General features: G+C 33.1%; 1 protein-coding gene across 6 annotated transcripts in view; it reads left to right on the forward strand.

The window, feature by feature from the left end:
- The window catches only part of LOC138187586 (octopamine receptor beta-2R), a 190735-nt gene that overhangs the window by 164687 nt on the left and 9282 nt on the right, over window positions 1-16766 (forward strand). For 4 of the 6 annotated variants that reach the window (XR_011175212.1, XR_011175213.1, XM_069128525.1 and 1 more), the window contains 2 exons: window positions 3139-4474; window positions 6552-6782. Coding sequence is in view for 4 of the 6 variants with exons in the window: in XM_069128525.1 (XP_068984626.1) it covers window positions 3483-4474; window positions 6552-6782 (1223 nt within the window). In the remaining 2 variants the exon portion in view is untranslated. Of the gene's footprint in view, window positions 1-3138; window positions 4475-6551; window positions 6808-16766 lie in introns of all 6 variants that reach the window. The other 2 variants (XM_069128528.1, XM_069128529.1) reach the window with 2 other exon arrangements.

The following is a 16766-nucleotide window of genomic DNA, read 5'->3' on the forward strand; positions in this document are numbered from 1 at the left end:
TTGAATTATTATTGATTCCATAACATAATAACTTTATGTATGTAGAAAGTTTATTCTTACTGAAAATTAGAAGGAAGTACTAAATTTTAATAAAACCCACTCTGTAATAATTCGAAGGTCGTTTATCCAAATTAATACATATGCTGTTCTAAGAAAAAAGTGAGTCAGTTTTTATATTAAATATAATTTATGATTGGTTCAGGTATTATAATAGTTCTATAGTTTTATAGATTTTTGTGTCTAATTATTCATCAACCTATATTCTTGCTGTTATTTATAGAACACTCTGGGAATTCATATTTGATAATTTTAATATGTTTGATTTACCTGAATCCAGTGACGATTTATTGTTTTGCTAAAATCAGTACCACTAATTAAGAATTTAGGACATTCATTCATCCACTTATTCTTCGATATAGGAAAAAGTGAAAAATGTTTTAAAATAGCATTAATTTATGATTTGATCGTCGATAATAGTTAATTTGAATGTTTTATATGATATAAAATCTTCCATTTCATGATTTGCTTACTAAATTTTAAAAAATTTAATAAATATATATACATGAAACCCAAATTCTTTGACCTCATCATGTTTTAAGAAAAGATTCAATTGTAAACGAGAAGCTCTTTTGGTAATATAACAATTTTGCAAAACATAGAAAAATAGTATAATTGGAAATTAAATGACGTCAAAAGTATCTATAAAAAAGTTTTAATCCATACGTAATTTTTATAGAGCATTATATATTTAATGAATGTAATTTTCACGTGTTGACTGATAAACATTTTGAATATCTAACTATTTCATTATATTAGATTTTATAAGAATAAATTCTTGAAATAGAATTGTTTAAGTAAAATAAAGAACATTTTTAATTTTTCCTAAATGTTACTTAAACTAAAAGCTATAGGAAAAAAAGATTCACATATTCTGATCATTCATGCCAATAATTAAATTTTAATATTAATGCATCTGATTGATAATTGAGGATAGAACAAAATTTGATAATAATATTTCATATATATCGATTTAATAACAATATATAAAGCTAAAGTAAGTAAATAGCAATATATAAAACTTGGACGTCTTTCAAACGCGACGTTTTAAAAAAAGGCTTCTATGGAAAACAAAACATTTTTGAGGATATCCACTATTGTGTAAGGATGTAACAAAATAATATAATTGAAAGTTTCCTATCGAATAGTACCAAATATTTCTTAAGTGAAAAGTTTTCAAGATTTAAATTTCTATCAACAATTTTACAGGGACGACATTTTGTGAAAACATTCGAAACAATGCAAGCAATTTTGTCGAACGCCGTCATAGAGCTCGAAGAATACAGAACTTGGAGCAAATAGATCTGCTGGCACTGTATTAGTGCCATATAGATGAATAAATTGAATAGTCTGAATGATTGTAATGGATTGAGTAGATTAAGCAAGTAGTACAAACAAATCGAATAAAGTGGGTCGTCTAGTGTGCTTGATATCTCTCTTGTGTCGAATGCCTCAATCGAGTCGACAAGAACTTCAATATCACGTTAAAATACCGTGAAACCGTCCCATTCAATTCGCTATTCGTGTTACGGAAGTCATGAGAGCTATGTACACATAAATCCTAAAAAACGATTACTTTAATCAAAATTTCTTCTGTGTAAAAATGCAATTCAATCAATTGGATAGATGATTGAAAGGATGGATTTTCATTCATAATATTTGTAAAACCATAAAAATGCCGATACATACGAATAATCGATGCGATTTGAAATAATTGGAGACAGAAATGAGAATTACTCATGTTTGATGTATTAAACTTTAGAAATTTGTTGTAGTCACGTATACAGAATATTAAAAAGTAAGGTCTGACATTTTAAAATCTTACGATTAGAATGCTCTCTGAGTGGAATGAAAAATTCTTAGTTAACATCGAATTTAAAACCAATTTCTTTGCAATCTTAATTATCTAACATTGAAACTAAAATCAATTTTTTTTTACAATAAAATTTAATTTTATATTTGAAAGCACTTTATGTAAGTCTGATAACAACGCGTAAGGTGTAAATGAAGTAAATGTGAAAATACAGTCATTAATCATCAACATTTATAAACACTACGGAAGAATCTAAGTATTAAATAGAGATTTGCTTCATTCTTTAAATATTTGGACGAGTATTTCATTCTGGATATTTCATGTACTTTATGTACATTTTATATACTTATTCATTTTATATATTCTATATCGCGCGATTTTTTGCATATTTAAGTTCCTCATAACTGCTTAAACATTCGTAATCTATCACCAATATCAGAAGAAACCGTAGAAACAATAGTAAATTATGAACTTTTGAATTTTATTAAACTCATTAATTGTATAACAATTTTAAACGCATTTTATTACAATATATTTTAATAAAAGTATTAATCTTAAAATCTATATTAATTAAACATATATCATCTTCCTTGGTGAATATTACAAGGCTTTAAACTCCTAACTTTCAATCACACTATTTTCCAGACTCCAAGTGAATCAAGAAGGCGGTTTTACACAATGTAAAATCTGAAGTCGTGTTTAATACAATAATTTAGCTATTAAATTAAAAATTAAATCAAAATTAAATTTTTCATAAATAATAATAATACACAAAATAAATAAGAATACTTGAAAATATTTTGAAAAAAAATTCAATATGGAACGAGAATTTTTCTTAACAATATTACGATCTGAAAAATTTATCAAAGTAATATAATTAAAATTTGTCTATTAAACGGTATTAGATATATTTCAAGTAATTTCTAATGTTTGATCTCTCACTATTACCGTCCCCATAATATTATTAATAGAATGATTACTAGATTGTGGGTTCTTGAGAAATATAATTTTTTATATTTTATTGAGAATATAATTTAAAAAGTAGAACCTCGCGGTAGAAAATTATTCTACTTACTAAGTATCATAGAAAGCACTATACCTTGGATATTTTGTATATTTTTCATAATGTGAGCATTGTACGTTTTTGCAACTTTTCATCTTCTATAAATGCATAAAAATCCGCAGTCTAATAATTACTATCAAACATTCATTGAATATAAAACTTATTAAAATCATCGCTAATTTTGTATTTAATCTCAATTTTTCAGGTAACCGCTAACGGAAGCCTCGTGGAATGTAAAACCGAGGTACCAAGCTCCCAGGCCACCGCACACGATTCTGATTAACTCTCGAAGCCAAACTATTCGAGCAAAAACCTTGGAAGAAGCAAACGGTGCACCCGCGTATCAGCGATTAACGCTGGCAAGCGTCCCAGGGTACAAGGAACTTGGCAAGAGGCATCGCCCTTTCCCCGTCGGGAAGATGAAGGCTAGCCTGGTACGTCGGCTCGTTGGCACGTCCGTGACCTAAGGCCACCCGTCGAGTCTCTTCCGGCCAGAAGAAGAAGGAACAAGGTCAAGGGAAAACGTACGGTTTCGTGCGGTGGTCGAGTATGACGACGATCGTGACGAGCTCCGAGTCGACGGAGGTGGTGTCCTCGATGGACGTGACGACCATCTTGAACGCCATCTCGACTGAGGACAACCAATTCGCGAACAGCAGCTACTCGAACTATCAAAAGTGGTCCGTACCTATAACGATCGCAAAAGGCTGCGTCTTAGGCTCCATCATCGTAACCGCGGTATTTGGCAACCTGCTGGTGATGGTGTCCGTGATGCGGCACCGGAAGCTACGAATTATCACCAACTACTTCGTAGTTTCGTTAGCCTTGGCCGACATGTTAGTTGCGATGTTCGCCATGACGTTCAACGCGAGCGTTCAAATAACCGGCAAATGGATGTTCAGCTATTTCATGTGTGATGTCTGGAATTCGTTGGACGTGTACTTTAGCACCAGTTCCATCCTCCATTTGATGTGCATCTCGGTCGATCGTTACTGGGCGATCGTCAAGCCGCTCAAATACCCTATCATCATGACCAAGAGGCTAGCTGCTTACATGCTGCTCGCTTGTTGGATTATGCCCGCGTTCATCTCGTTCATGCCTATCTTTATGGGCTGGTATACCACAGAAGAGAACAAAATGCATCGACAGAAGCATCCTGAATTATGCGAGTTCAAAGTGAACAAGGTGTACGTAATATTCTCGTCGAGTATCTCGTTCTGGATACCATGCACTATTATGACCCTTACATACTTCGCCGTGTTCAAGGAGGCGAGTAGGCAAGAAAAACAGATGCACAGCCGTATGGGCAACGTGATGCTGTTGAGTCACAGGCCGAGTAAAGATTTGAATAATTTGAACGGGGAACTAAATAGTGCTGGTTCCTCAAAGACGCTGACATTAAACGAGATCAGCACCGATCATCTGCATACTCCCACCAAAGATAAGAATATCATGAAGATGAAAAGAGAGCACAAGGCTGCCAGAACGTTAGGCATCATCATGGGTACCTTCATAATTTGCTGGTTGCCGTTCTTCTTGTGGTGCGTGTAAGAATTCAGGAATCCAGAATTTCTAAAGGATAACCCTATTTCTTAATCTTCTATGGGCGAACATATTTTCATACTGCCCATAGGAAAGCTGAGTTATTTATGTCCTTAATCTTTTCAATGTTCTAGATTTTCAAAAAATGTGAGAAAATGTCGGAATACTTATTCAAATTTTTGCTATATCGTATAATCAGTTTTAGGTCAACTGTTTAAAACTTGCTCCGGGAAAATTTTCATGAGTGAAATTATGGAGGGTTAAAATTTAATCTTTATTATTTTGTATTTTTCTTTTGTTTCCTTTGGGCAGAAGCACTTAGAACGATCTTAAGAGTTCACGGAATTGTTGGTTTCTGTTAAATTGGTTATATTTTTGTACAGTTTATTGATTTAATTATATCGTGCAAACTGAGAAAGATAGTGACGCGCATCGCGCTCAATTAATGGGTTTAATTACTCTTGTTAGAATAAGAAAACACAACTAATTGAATACAATAGGAGTAACAGGTCTAGGTGAAACAAAGTTTGTTTCTGTTTTGTTAGTAGTCTGATAATGAATATTTTTATTTTTATTTACTTTATCTTACTGTTAGTTTTTATAATCACTTTGCTTTATCAAATTAAACAAGATAAACTGATATCTTTTTCTAAAAGTATATATTGTTAGATTGCAAGGATTATCTTTTCATCTTTGAAAATCATGTTAAAACCATAATACTATGTTAGCAGTAAAGAATAAAAAAAATATACGTATACTCTTTATACAATAAAAGATCAGTCTTTTAAAAAATAAAAATTTGTATTACATTGTGCTTCCCTTTCGAGATCATTGAGGTTAGCTTTCACAGTTGTTAAAATATTGAAAAATTATAAAATAATATAGAATCGAAGGAAGTATTTAGGCTTTTTCATTCTTCATCCCCTCTGTGTATTTTCCATTCAATTCTTTAAAAGTTATCAAATAACACGTTCCACGATAACAGAAAAATCGTTTTAGCAGTACTTTTAGTTCAGATGAAGAATTGAAATCAGGTAAAGACAAACAGTTAATCGGCTAACGTTACTATAAACAACAAATGGTTAAAAATTATGAAAATCGCAGTTTTTCATTCGGCCTATATACGTAATAAATCTAAAAATTCTTACCTACATCTTTCGATGCCTATCGCTTGTTTCTGCATCAACCGATTTCGATGGAGTTTTCAGTATGTACATATATACTATGTTGGGTCAAACTTCAGAATAGGATTTGGGAAAGAAATAACTTCCATGCTTGTTTGATTTCACGTTATAAGTTCATACATATGTTAGAACTGAGGCTTAGGATATGGATTATGATGAGTTACACAAAGGATCAACGCGTAAAAATGATAGAGTTTTGTTATCAAAGTAATAAGTCCATTATTAGCTGCCACGTACGTCCGATCTTTCGATTTCTGAGTATATTAGAATAAACCAGGGAGACGTGAATAGCTGAAGAAAAACGTTCGTGCAGAAATTCGAACATTAGAACCTCAGACATTAACTATTGTCGTGAAACATGCTATCGAAAAAGCCTGACTTTTCCAGGCAATAAGTGGAAGGCATTTGAAGAATGTTATCTTCCACACATAAACTCAATATTACAAGCTTTAAATATTGAACGATATCGTTATTCTGAATTTTGACTCAACCTGTATATAACTTACATAAATCTACAAAATGTATTGTTTAAATTTCCATTAGGTACAGATTGAGACCAAAAAATTGTAAAAAGCGATCTTTATTATTTTCTTCGCGATTCCAACTGATTGGAATTGTTTCAATATACTTACTACTTTTTATCTAATAAACTAATTTTTTTAATTTCTCGAACAAAAAACGTTGTTCAAATTGAAAAAATTATTCTGGAAAAAAGATTCTTTTTTCGATTAAAACGAAATCCAAATTGAGAAATTCGAGGCTCGCAGCAGGGTTAATATATTATTTCTGTTTCTAGTGTCTCAATTTTCAAGTTTGTTCGAGGTTCACCGAACATGTTAATTCAATCGTTACGAACGAAATTTTTGCTGAATCCTGAAATCTTTGTTCACAGGTACGTTATTACGACACTGTGCGGAGAATCCTGCCCATGTCCCAATATCGTTATCGCAATACTTTTTTGGATCGGGTACACAAACTCAGCATTGAACCCGCTGATCTACGCGTATTTCAATCGCGACTTCCGAGAAGCGTTCAAAAATACGCTGCAGTGCGCGTTCTGTTCGCTCTGCAGACGAGAGCCGTCCGACCTCGAGACGCTCGATTTCCGTCGGCCGTCCCTAAGGTACGATCTGGTCTGACACGTTGAGGTACGCACTATATTCTATCGCTTTTTTTCCCCTTTCCCCTTTTTCGTCTATTTAATCCTTAATCGAATAATACCTATTCGAGCCTTTATTTTTGTACGAATGAGATTGATTGTCTGGATGATTTGACGAGTGATTTACGAATGAACAGAGACTCACGAAAGTATTCGAACACTTCTAGGAACTTTTTATGTATATATTATATAAAACATTTCAAAATTTTATAAACACCTTAATGAAATACAACCATCGTAATTCTATTGGTAAAATTTGAAACAGATCTGAAAATGTACATATATAAAAGTTATAAGATATTTATTAGATGTATTAGATTAGATGTGTGTACTACACGTTTATTGAATGTACATATTTCGCAGAGATCACTAAAGTAATATTTGAGCAGTCAATTATTTACTATATTAACAAGCCATAATTCAATTCCCTCAATTTATGTGCATTATTCGTTCCATGTGATCTTCTTTTGCATGGAAGAAAATTGCGTAAATAAAATCTACCAAAACGGAAAAGATTGTTGTTCAGCCGCAAGAATGGCACGCTTTTTATCGTACATCTAAAATACATTCTTTTCTACATCCTGTCATTTTATATTTGCAGTATTTACAAGTAGAATGGGGAAGTACCGTTGTTATTGCTTAAGCGATCAAGTTCAAACATGCTTTCTACAAACCAGAAAAAATCAAAATGACATCATTAGTCAATTAAATAAGAATTTGCGTCTCACTGATATGTAGTAAATTTAATAAAGATTATAGAAACATATATTTTCTTCCCGCGTAAAATGAGATCGCATAGATTAATACCGCGTATAAAAGCTAAAAATAATAAAACTCGTGGATAAAAATTATAGCGTAAATCAAGGGATGAGTGTGTAATATATATAGCGAGATTACCTTTGTTTAATTGTTGTTGATGTTTGAATTGAAGGTTCAATGTTTGAAATTGAAGATCCTAGCATTCATGACGTTTATTTATTTTTCAGTAAGTGTATGTTCGCAATAAATATCCTGTGACATATTCTACATTTTCAGTTCGCTATGTATTATATTATATATCATATATTATTTCACATATTATCGTATCCTACTACACTGCTAACGAAATTTAAAAAATTTTCGTATAATACATATAATATATTCATAAAAAGACTCTGAGAAAAGTACAAAGTTATTGTTTATATGAGAAATCCACTTGTGAAAAGAGACGGTAACTTTAAAATAGTCTGGAATAAGATCCTTTTTATTTTTAAATACTTATGAACATTTTAGCATTGATTTAGTGCTAAATTGGAGTAAAGTATAATATTCTGTTAAAAAAATTAGCCTTTAAACAAAATGTAATGACATAAACTATGATTGAAAATATAAAAATTAAATATACAAGTTAATAAATGTAACTAATCTGATACATTTTTTTATCAGTTATTTTTTAAATCTGTAAAGGTGGTAAACACTGCTTTCAAGTAATAAAAGATGGAAATTATAAAATTGAGACAATTGAATTCCTCATTGAATTTCTCTTGAAAATCTTTTGGCATTTATATAATTTGTCAATTTCTCTATCATGAAAGAAAAACTTTAAATAGATTTCACACAGAAATTAACTCCGCACTTGGGTAAAAGTGAAAGAATGTCTGTAGCTGCTGACCACAAATATTGATTTATCAAATCAGTATTTTGTAAGACTCTGTACGGAACGTGCATTAAATAATAACTGTAGAATTTATAAAACAGTGCTAACAGCTATTTTGTTATACATGTAATAATATATTTATGTAAATGAGTATGTATCTCTTAATGTATGAATGTACTAAATTCAAATGGTTTCTTTATCAATAGCAATTACAACTTTCCAAATTTCATATTAAATTTAAACTAGCGAGTTATGGAATATTAACATATCATATTATACAGGGTGGTTGGTAACTGGTGGTACAAGCGGAAAGGGGGTGATTCTACGCGAAAAAAGGAGTCGAAAATATACAATAAAAATTTTTCGTTTTAGGCTTTGTTTTCGAGAAAATCGACTTTGAATTTTTGCTTGGTACGCGTGCGGTACGTTATAACGGATCTCACTGTAGATCGTTATCTCGATGAAAAAATTAAACAAAAAAGAAAAAATTAAAAAAAAATTTTTTTATTCTATATTTTCGACTTCTTTTTTCGCGTGGAATCACCCCCTTTCCGCTTGTACCACCAGTTACCAACCACCCTGTATATATCAGCAAGCTGTGTTGTTTTTCCGTCTAAAAATATTTATAAGAATATTTCTCATGTATCCGATAGATCAACATCCACAGTGTTAACTACTAATTGTTAAGTGTACGTTAATAGTAAACGAAGATTTAGAACATAATTGAAAATCTAGAACAGATTAAGGGCGGTAAAGAGTGAATCATTTCCAAAGTTATCCTCAAAGTTGGAAGGGACCATAGTAGTTAAACTTTTCTACCTCTATTTGAATATTCAATTTACTAAATTTACTCAACCCAATTCTAAGTCTACATTCAATCTTTACTACATATTACTTCCTAAAAGAGTTGTCGTGAATTATAGAACTTGTTTAAAACTTTAAGTACATATTTCAAAACCATTTCACATTTATAAAATAAATAAATAAACGTAATCGTTTTCGTTAGAATCTTGTAGAATAATTTCAGTAAAAAGGCTCATGAATCAATTAAGTACACGAATATAATCTAAAATTGAAATAGCAAGGAAAGTTCATGCAAACATTTGCTTAATGAATTTCTTTTGAGTCTACATGCATCTTATGCCGATGACGACTGATTCAACACAACATTTCAGACCTTGTTTATATTTCAACCAGTCACAGTCAAACTCGCGACGAAGTAGAACTGTACGTAACTTGTTTGTGTCTAAGAAAGTTTATCACGTGATGCGTGTTGTTCAACGTCATAATTTGATGTACTTTCAAAAATCTGTGGTACATTCAATCCGATAAACATGAAACAAAATTCTGGAAACTAAAATTATCACTTCAAGGGTGATTCAGTTATAAACGAACAAACGGGAAATTCGAATAATTAATTTAATTGTAATATCTTGAATAATTAATTTTATATTATCGTCAGATAGGGAATATCTAAGTTTTCGTTGTAAGAATAAAATTTCGTATTCCTTATGATGATGATGAATTTTTGGCGGAAGTGTTGTCGCTGCCAGATGAAAAGAGGAGTTTGCGTTTCGTCCCGGGACTACCGGTGGACTCGTCAGTAAGGCTATGCCCGGTAGTTTTTTTTTTTTTTTTTAGAGTTTATTTACCAAGATACAATTTTTAATACATATTGGGTATTCACAATAAACTATGAATTTCGATAAGGTGTGTTAGGCAAAAGTACCGATACGCGACGGTACGACGTAGCCATACTATATTATGTGTCGGCGTTTTACATTTTTTGTGATCTTAAATCTATTCTTTGGATTTAAGCCGCTGGTGAGCGGAGCTTTTATGTAATTTTGTTTTTGGTTGATTTTTTTGTCCTGAAACTTGGTCGCAAAACAGGACTCATCGGTAGTCTACATTTTGGCGCTGTATGCCTCTGGGGGAGGGGATAATAGGGAGGGGGCGGGGGAGGGGCATGTCAAATAGGTTTATTTACAATATTTACAAATATTTACAGTTTACACCTGTGTTATGCGGTGTCAGAGTTGTGTTCTGTCGGTTTACTGGTTTTCTCTCTTGTTTTATTATGGATTTGGAATCCACCAATATTTCTTTGTGTTTTTTCTGTGTTTGTCTTTAGTGTCTTTCAGAGGGAGGGCCATGTTGTATCTCCACCTAGTGTCTGCGGTTTGTCCGTTTAAGTTTTCTTCGTAGAGTATAGTTTTGGTTCCTATTTTTCTTTTTATGTGGTATATTACTGGGATGTTATTTTGGTCTTGGAGGTAGTTTTTTTCGTCTAGGTATATGAACGCTTCTGGGGGGATGTAGCCTGTTGCCAGAGTGTTTTTGTGATATGTGTCATTTGGGAATAAGCAACTGAAGATTAGACTGTTTTCTTGTATCTTTGCAGCTTGCGCGAAGTGGTTTCTTGTTAATTTTAATATGTGACAGTCTATGCGGTGAATGTTGGCTAGGTCGTAGATTGTTTTGTTTTTGACATATTTTTTGAATCCGCTGTGTTCGGATCTGTAAGTACTCAAGCAAGCTCTGATGCATTTTCTTTCGAATCTGCGAATTTTTTCCATTTGGGAGGCTGATATGTTGTACCAGATTGGGCAGCCGTAGGTTATGATCGGTCTGATTAGTGCTTGATAACACAGGATTTTTACTTGACTGTTGAGATGGCTATGCCCGGTAGTCCCTGCCCTAGACGTAGAGGGAGTCTCGCTAGGTGCGGTATTTGTATCATGACACCGTATTTCGACCACTAGCTAGATGGACAGACTCGTCGTCGTCGTAGCCCTCTGGTGTTGACGGTTGGTACCCGCGGATCGCCCGGGAGGTGTTGTGCCGCGTTGATGCCTCGACCTGTCGGCGTCCTGTTGATACCGATCCGCCACAAATTTTAGTCGATTCTAATGTCGTATTCGCCTTCTAAAGTCACATTATACACCTCGTCTATAAATATTAGAACACTGCTGGTTTCATACAAAAGGTAATATCTGATCTACATTAACAATGTAACGATTAGTCGACCAGAATTACTTAGTTCATGCAAGATAACGATTCGGGACATATGTGTAATAAAACATTTGAGAAGTTGTTTCTAATATATATAGATAAATAGTGGATTAAGAACTGTAATATTGAGGCCGATAACCTTTGATCTAAATTTTATTCAGAAAATTGCAAATAGATTAGTTGGAAAATTCAACGGGGTCTGTAAAAATTTGAATGTAATGAAAAATCTAATGATACAAATATAAAGATTCCTTTCATATTCTAATGTTAAGTATCGCAAAGCTGTAACGCTGTAAAGTTCTATCAATTTTATTATGACGTGCCATAATATTCACTACTCATGATCGGTGGTGTTTAGCACGTATAATACAAAATACAAAATACAAAATAAAGTACTTTAAATAATTTTCAGTAACATTGTATGTTGTCTACAATCCAATGATTTTGGAAACGTACACCATTAAAATGTAAACATAGAATTCAAAATATTTTAACGTCTCACGTACTAAGCATACACATTCCTTTCACAATCTAACTTCAAATAATCTTCCATTCAAGACTTGAAATCTAGCCAATCGTTAGTAAGATACACATTTTGAATTAATAAATTGCTACCATATGGACATCTACGTAGCATTCACCTGTCAATTTCAAATTTTGGAAATAGAACATTTTATATGTATCGACCTAATAATTATCCTGTGAGACTTGACCTCATCAGTGTAGTCGAGTCGTAAAAGTTATTGAAGATACAGTAACAATTTGTTCATCCGTTCATCAGTTCATCCGTAGTCGCAATAGAATTATATATATATGAGCATAACTTATAACACTTTGTTTTGGAATGAAATTATCCACGGATAACGATTGTTTATGATTTAATTAATATTGCCTAGTATGTATATGATCGGGTTCACATTATGTTAGGGTTAGGGGCGTGAAACGAATCTTCATTTTGATTAGACATTGTTGTTATGCATTAGAGAAGATATTGACTAGTGCAAAATATGATTATTACAGAATTTGACAAGTAACCGTGGTAATTAGATACTCGAGATGCTAATGACAATGATCCTAGGTTCAATAACGAATCCGCAGTCAACGGGACAACAAAATGCGCTTTCTTCCAAAGTCCAAGTTGTACTCAACTTGCTTATCTACGGTACAAGTATTACTGGACTAACTCTTTATTAAAACGCAGAATATCCACCGAGCGTAAAGACGCTATGTAACTCGTTAATGAGACCTCACGAGAGAATAACTTTCCGTCGCGATGATGCTGCAGAGGAAAACTATGATGGGGTGTGTCTAAGGACACGAGATCATCGGATTCGTCAAGAAAAGTCTTCGTTCGGAAAGTGAGAGAAATGGGCGTTCCTGTTAATTGGTTAATTTCTATGTTGGTGGTTGAAGAAGAATGCTAGCCGCCCTTGAGAACCGCCTTGAGCCGCCGTTCGTAAGAAAAGCAGATTTCCCGTATCTTCCCGTAGTAGGTGGTAGATTTAGGGACTGTTAGGATAAAGACTGTTTATCCGTTTGAAGGACCTTACTTAACTAAATCCTAAGATTTATAGCGGGTCCTCAGGCTAGCTTTTTTTTTATTTATTTATTAAAATTTACAATCAATTCTCGCATTGAGAATTTTCAGTAATTTTTTCTGCGAGGCGCAGTGACATGGCTAATTATTTATAATAAGTTAATACTTATTATAGATAAGTATAATCTATAAGTATGTATTATAAATAAGTAAATATTAATTAATTTAGATAACTAATTGAATCTAGGTTTAGGTCTATCGGGTAGTGTCTCTTCAGCCTGCGGATCTGGTCCGACGTATCAAGTAGTCCAGTAATTAGGGGGTTTCGATGTTTGTTGACTCTTTTGCTATATCTGTCGTTATATTTTGCTATTTATTCTTTGACTGTGGGTATCTTGAAGTCGCGATGTATTGCTTTGTTGGTAACATACCAAGGTGCATCTATTAGGGATCTTAGTGTTTTCGATTGTAAACGTTGAAGTATCTCAATGTTGGAATTACTTGCTGTACCCGATAGTTGGATTCTGTAGGTACAGACAGGTTTTTATTATGGTTTTGTAAAGAGTAATTTTGTTCTGCGCGTTTAGGTTGGAACGTCGGCCAATGAGCCAGTAGAATTTTTTAAGTTTAGCCTTGAGTTGCTTCGATTTGTGTGTGATGTGTTGTTTCCATGTTAATCTCCTGTCCAGAGTCATGCCCAGGTATCTGACTGAATCCTTGTTAGGAATTGTTATATTGTTAATGGTCACCTGTGGGCAGGTTTGTTTCCTCAGCGTAAAGGTTACTTGTGTGGATTTGTTTTCGTTAATTTTGAAGCCCCATTTGTGAAACCACTTTTCCATAGAGTCGAGACATCGCTGGAGAGTGGATGGTGCGATTATCGGGCCTACGCGAGATGCTAATAGCGCCGTGTCGTCAGCAAATGTCGCTGTAGTCATTTCTGTTAATATTGGTAAATCGGCAGTGTAGATAGAGAACAGCAGGGGGCCAAGGACACTTCCTTGGGGTATGCCTGCTTCTATTGAAAATGTTGTGGTTGTGGCGTCTAAGTATTTAACCATGAATTGTCTATTGGTTAGGTAGGACTTAAGGATGGAGTAGTAGGTGTGTGGCAGGATTTTCTTTAGTTCGTATAGAAGCCCTTCATGCCATACTTTGTCGAATGCCTGTTGAATGTCTAGGAATACCGCTGAGCAATATTTTTTCTTTTCTAAGTTTTGGCTGATATTATGTGTTATGCGATGGATTTGCTCTATTGTCGAATGTTGCTTCCGAAAACCGAATTGATGATCTGGCAGTGTTTTCAAGTCTTCTAAGAGTGGAAGGATTCGATTCGTTAGCATCTTCTCGAATAGTTTTGACAAAGTAGATAGAAGACTAATTGGGCGATAGGAACTAGTTTCGTGTATTGGTTTACTGGGCTTAGGGATGAGAGTAATCAGTGATATTTTCCAGGACTTAGGATAATGTTCAAGACGAAGGATTGCATTGAAAATTGATGTGATGAGTGCGATCCCTTTTGTGGGAAGTTCCTTGATTGCTTTATTACATATTTGGTCATGCCCCGATGCTTTCCTGGGATTTAGGCGACGGATTAATTCTGTAACTTCTACAGAAGTGAAGGGTTCAATAGGAGATTCAATATTTAGTTATTTCCGCGGCAGTTTTGGAGGAGTGAGGTTTAAATACGTTAGATAGGTGATTAGCAAACAGGTTGGCTTTTTCTATAGGGCTACGCGTCCAGCCACCTTGCGGATTGCGGATAGGAGGGATTATTTGCGGGGTACGCGTGAGTTTCCTGGAAGCCTTCCATAGTGAGTAGTTGGTGTCAGCTGTGGGAGACAGATTGGCGAGATATTTTTGGAAACAGTCATTTTTATAGTTTTTAATGATTTTGGTTAGATTCCTAGTTGCGTTATTTAGTTTGGCGTTTATGCTATTCAAGAGATTTTTGCCTCTTACTGTGATAATTCTGCTGCCCCATTGAATATGTTTGGGCCAGTTAAACTTGAAAATGAAAACAAAAGTAGTTAAACGTAAAACAAAATTAATATTTGTTAATCATAAATTACTTAGTTATCAGTCTTGATAAATGTCAGTTAAACTTAAAACAAAAATCATTAAATTTTTAAAACTAACGAATATTTATTCCTTACATACACAAACACGTGATCAGTCTTGCGTTCTTTATTATAAACTAAAACAAATAAATAGTACATGTTATTTTCTAACCTTTAGGACTAAATTATAACTTTACCTAAATAATGCAAGGCATTCTTTAAATATCTATGTGACATAGATACAATCGACACAGACTTTTATCTTCTAGTGCTCTTAGAATACTTGTAGTCCTCTATCATATTTTTTGACGGGAGACTGAAATCAGGGAACTGAGAATTTTTAGGTTAAATGTTAAAAGTTCTTACTATTTCATTCATTAAAAAGGAAGTTGAATGCCAATATTATATTTATGTTACGTTAAATAAAATTTAGCAAAAATAGTAATCATAGAATATAATACGAACCAGGGGACTAAAAAGCTAATTGTAACAGGTGATTGTCAACGATTTTACAATCTTAAGTAATTCAAAATGGCCACTTGTGAAGCGAAAGAGGAGCACTAATTCGCTTGATTAGTTTTGACGTATTTCACGTGATTTCTTTCTTAATACCACAGATATCGTTTCTTTTAAAAATAATTTCACGGAGAGGGAACTGGGACATAAAAGATTGTAGATGTTTTTTGCCAATAAAATGAAGTCAATTAAAGTAAAAGGTAAATATGAATGATAAATACGACTATTGTAAAATATATATAAAAAGGAAAGATTAATAAATCATTTGAAATTCATGCTCTGGAGATAGATTGTAGACTAAATTTTGTAGGCATAGAACTTATGTAAACATGGCAGGAAACTGAGAACTTCACGCATAAAAGATAATTTTTTAACATAAATAAATTAATTTGGTAATTCTTCATAGCTCGCCTATGAATTTACAGTATTTGTCATGCAAATATAATGCTATTTAACGTTTTTAAAAGCTTTAATATGTGAGAGTCACAGAAAATCTCCATTTCTGTAAAATCACCCACATGTATATAATTATAATATATATATATATAATATATTATGTACTTACTCATATATAATTATATTTTTATCTCAATAAAAGTTAGCATTCGTTTTTCCAAAAGCATCTACTCTTTATTAATTCCAAAAAGAAAAACAAACATAAAAACTTCGGAATTCAACATTTTGACGCGTTGGATTACTGATGTTGATATACTGTCACTCATAAATATCACAATAGAGTTAATAAACCATAAACTTAAATTATCTTCTGAAAAGATATTGGTACTAATGTATTTTAACTCTTTAGTATATATACCACTACATGTCTTTACTGTTTATAAACATTGCTACTTGTATTAAGTTCGAAACTCTTTCTGTTAGTTTTATATTTCAGAAATTGAAGAATCTGGAAACAAAGAGATTGACCAATAATAAACTGATTCTCCAAAATTTGATAATTACAAACGTCGACGTGGCATCATATGTTTATATGCTTTTGTGCAATACACATATGTGTAAGTATGTCGGATAAAGGTTGGAATTTAGGGTTAGGGGCGTGAAACGAATCTTCGTTTGGATTACACAGTGTCGTTATGCAATAGAAAAGACATTGACCAGTGCAAATACAATTATTATAGGATTCGACAAGTAACTGTGGTAATTAGATACTCGAGAAACTAATGACA

The sequence above is a fragment of the Bombus flavifrons genome, chromosome 15 (genome assembly GCF_040668555.2).
Source record: "Bombus flavifrons isolate JBK064 chromosome 15, iyBomFlav1_principal, whole genome shotgun sequence".
NCBI classification, from domain to species: domain Eukaryota; kingdom Metazoa; phylum Arthropoda; class Insecta; order Hymenoptera; family Apidae; genus Bombus; species Bombus flavifrons.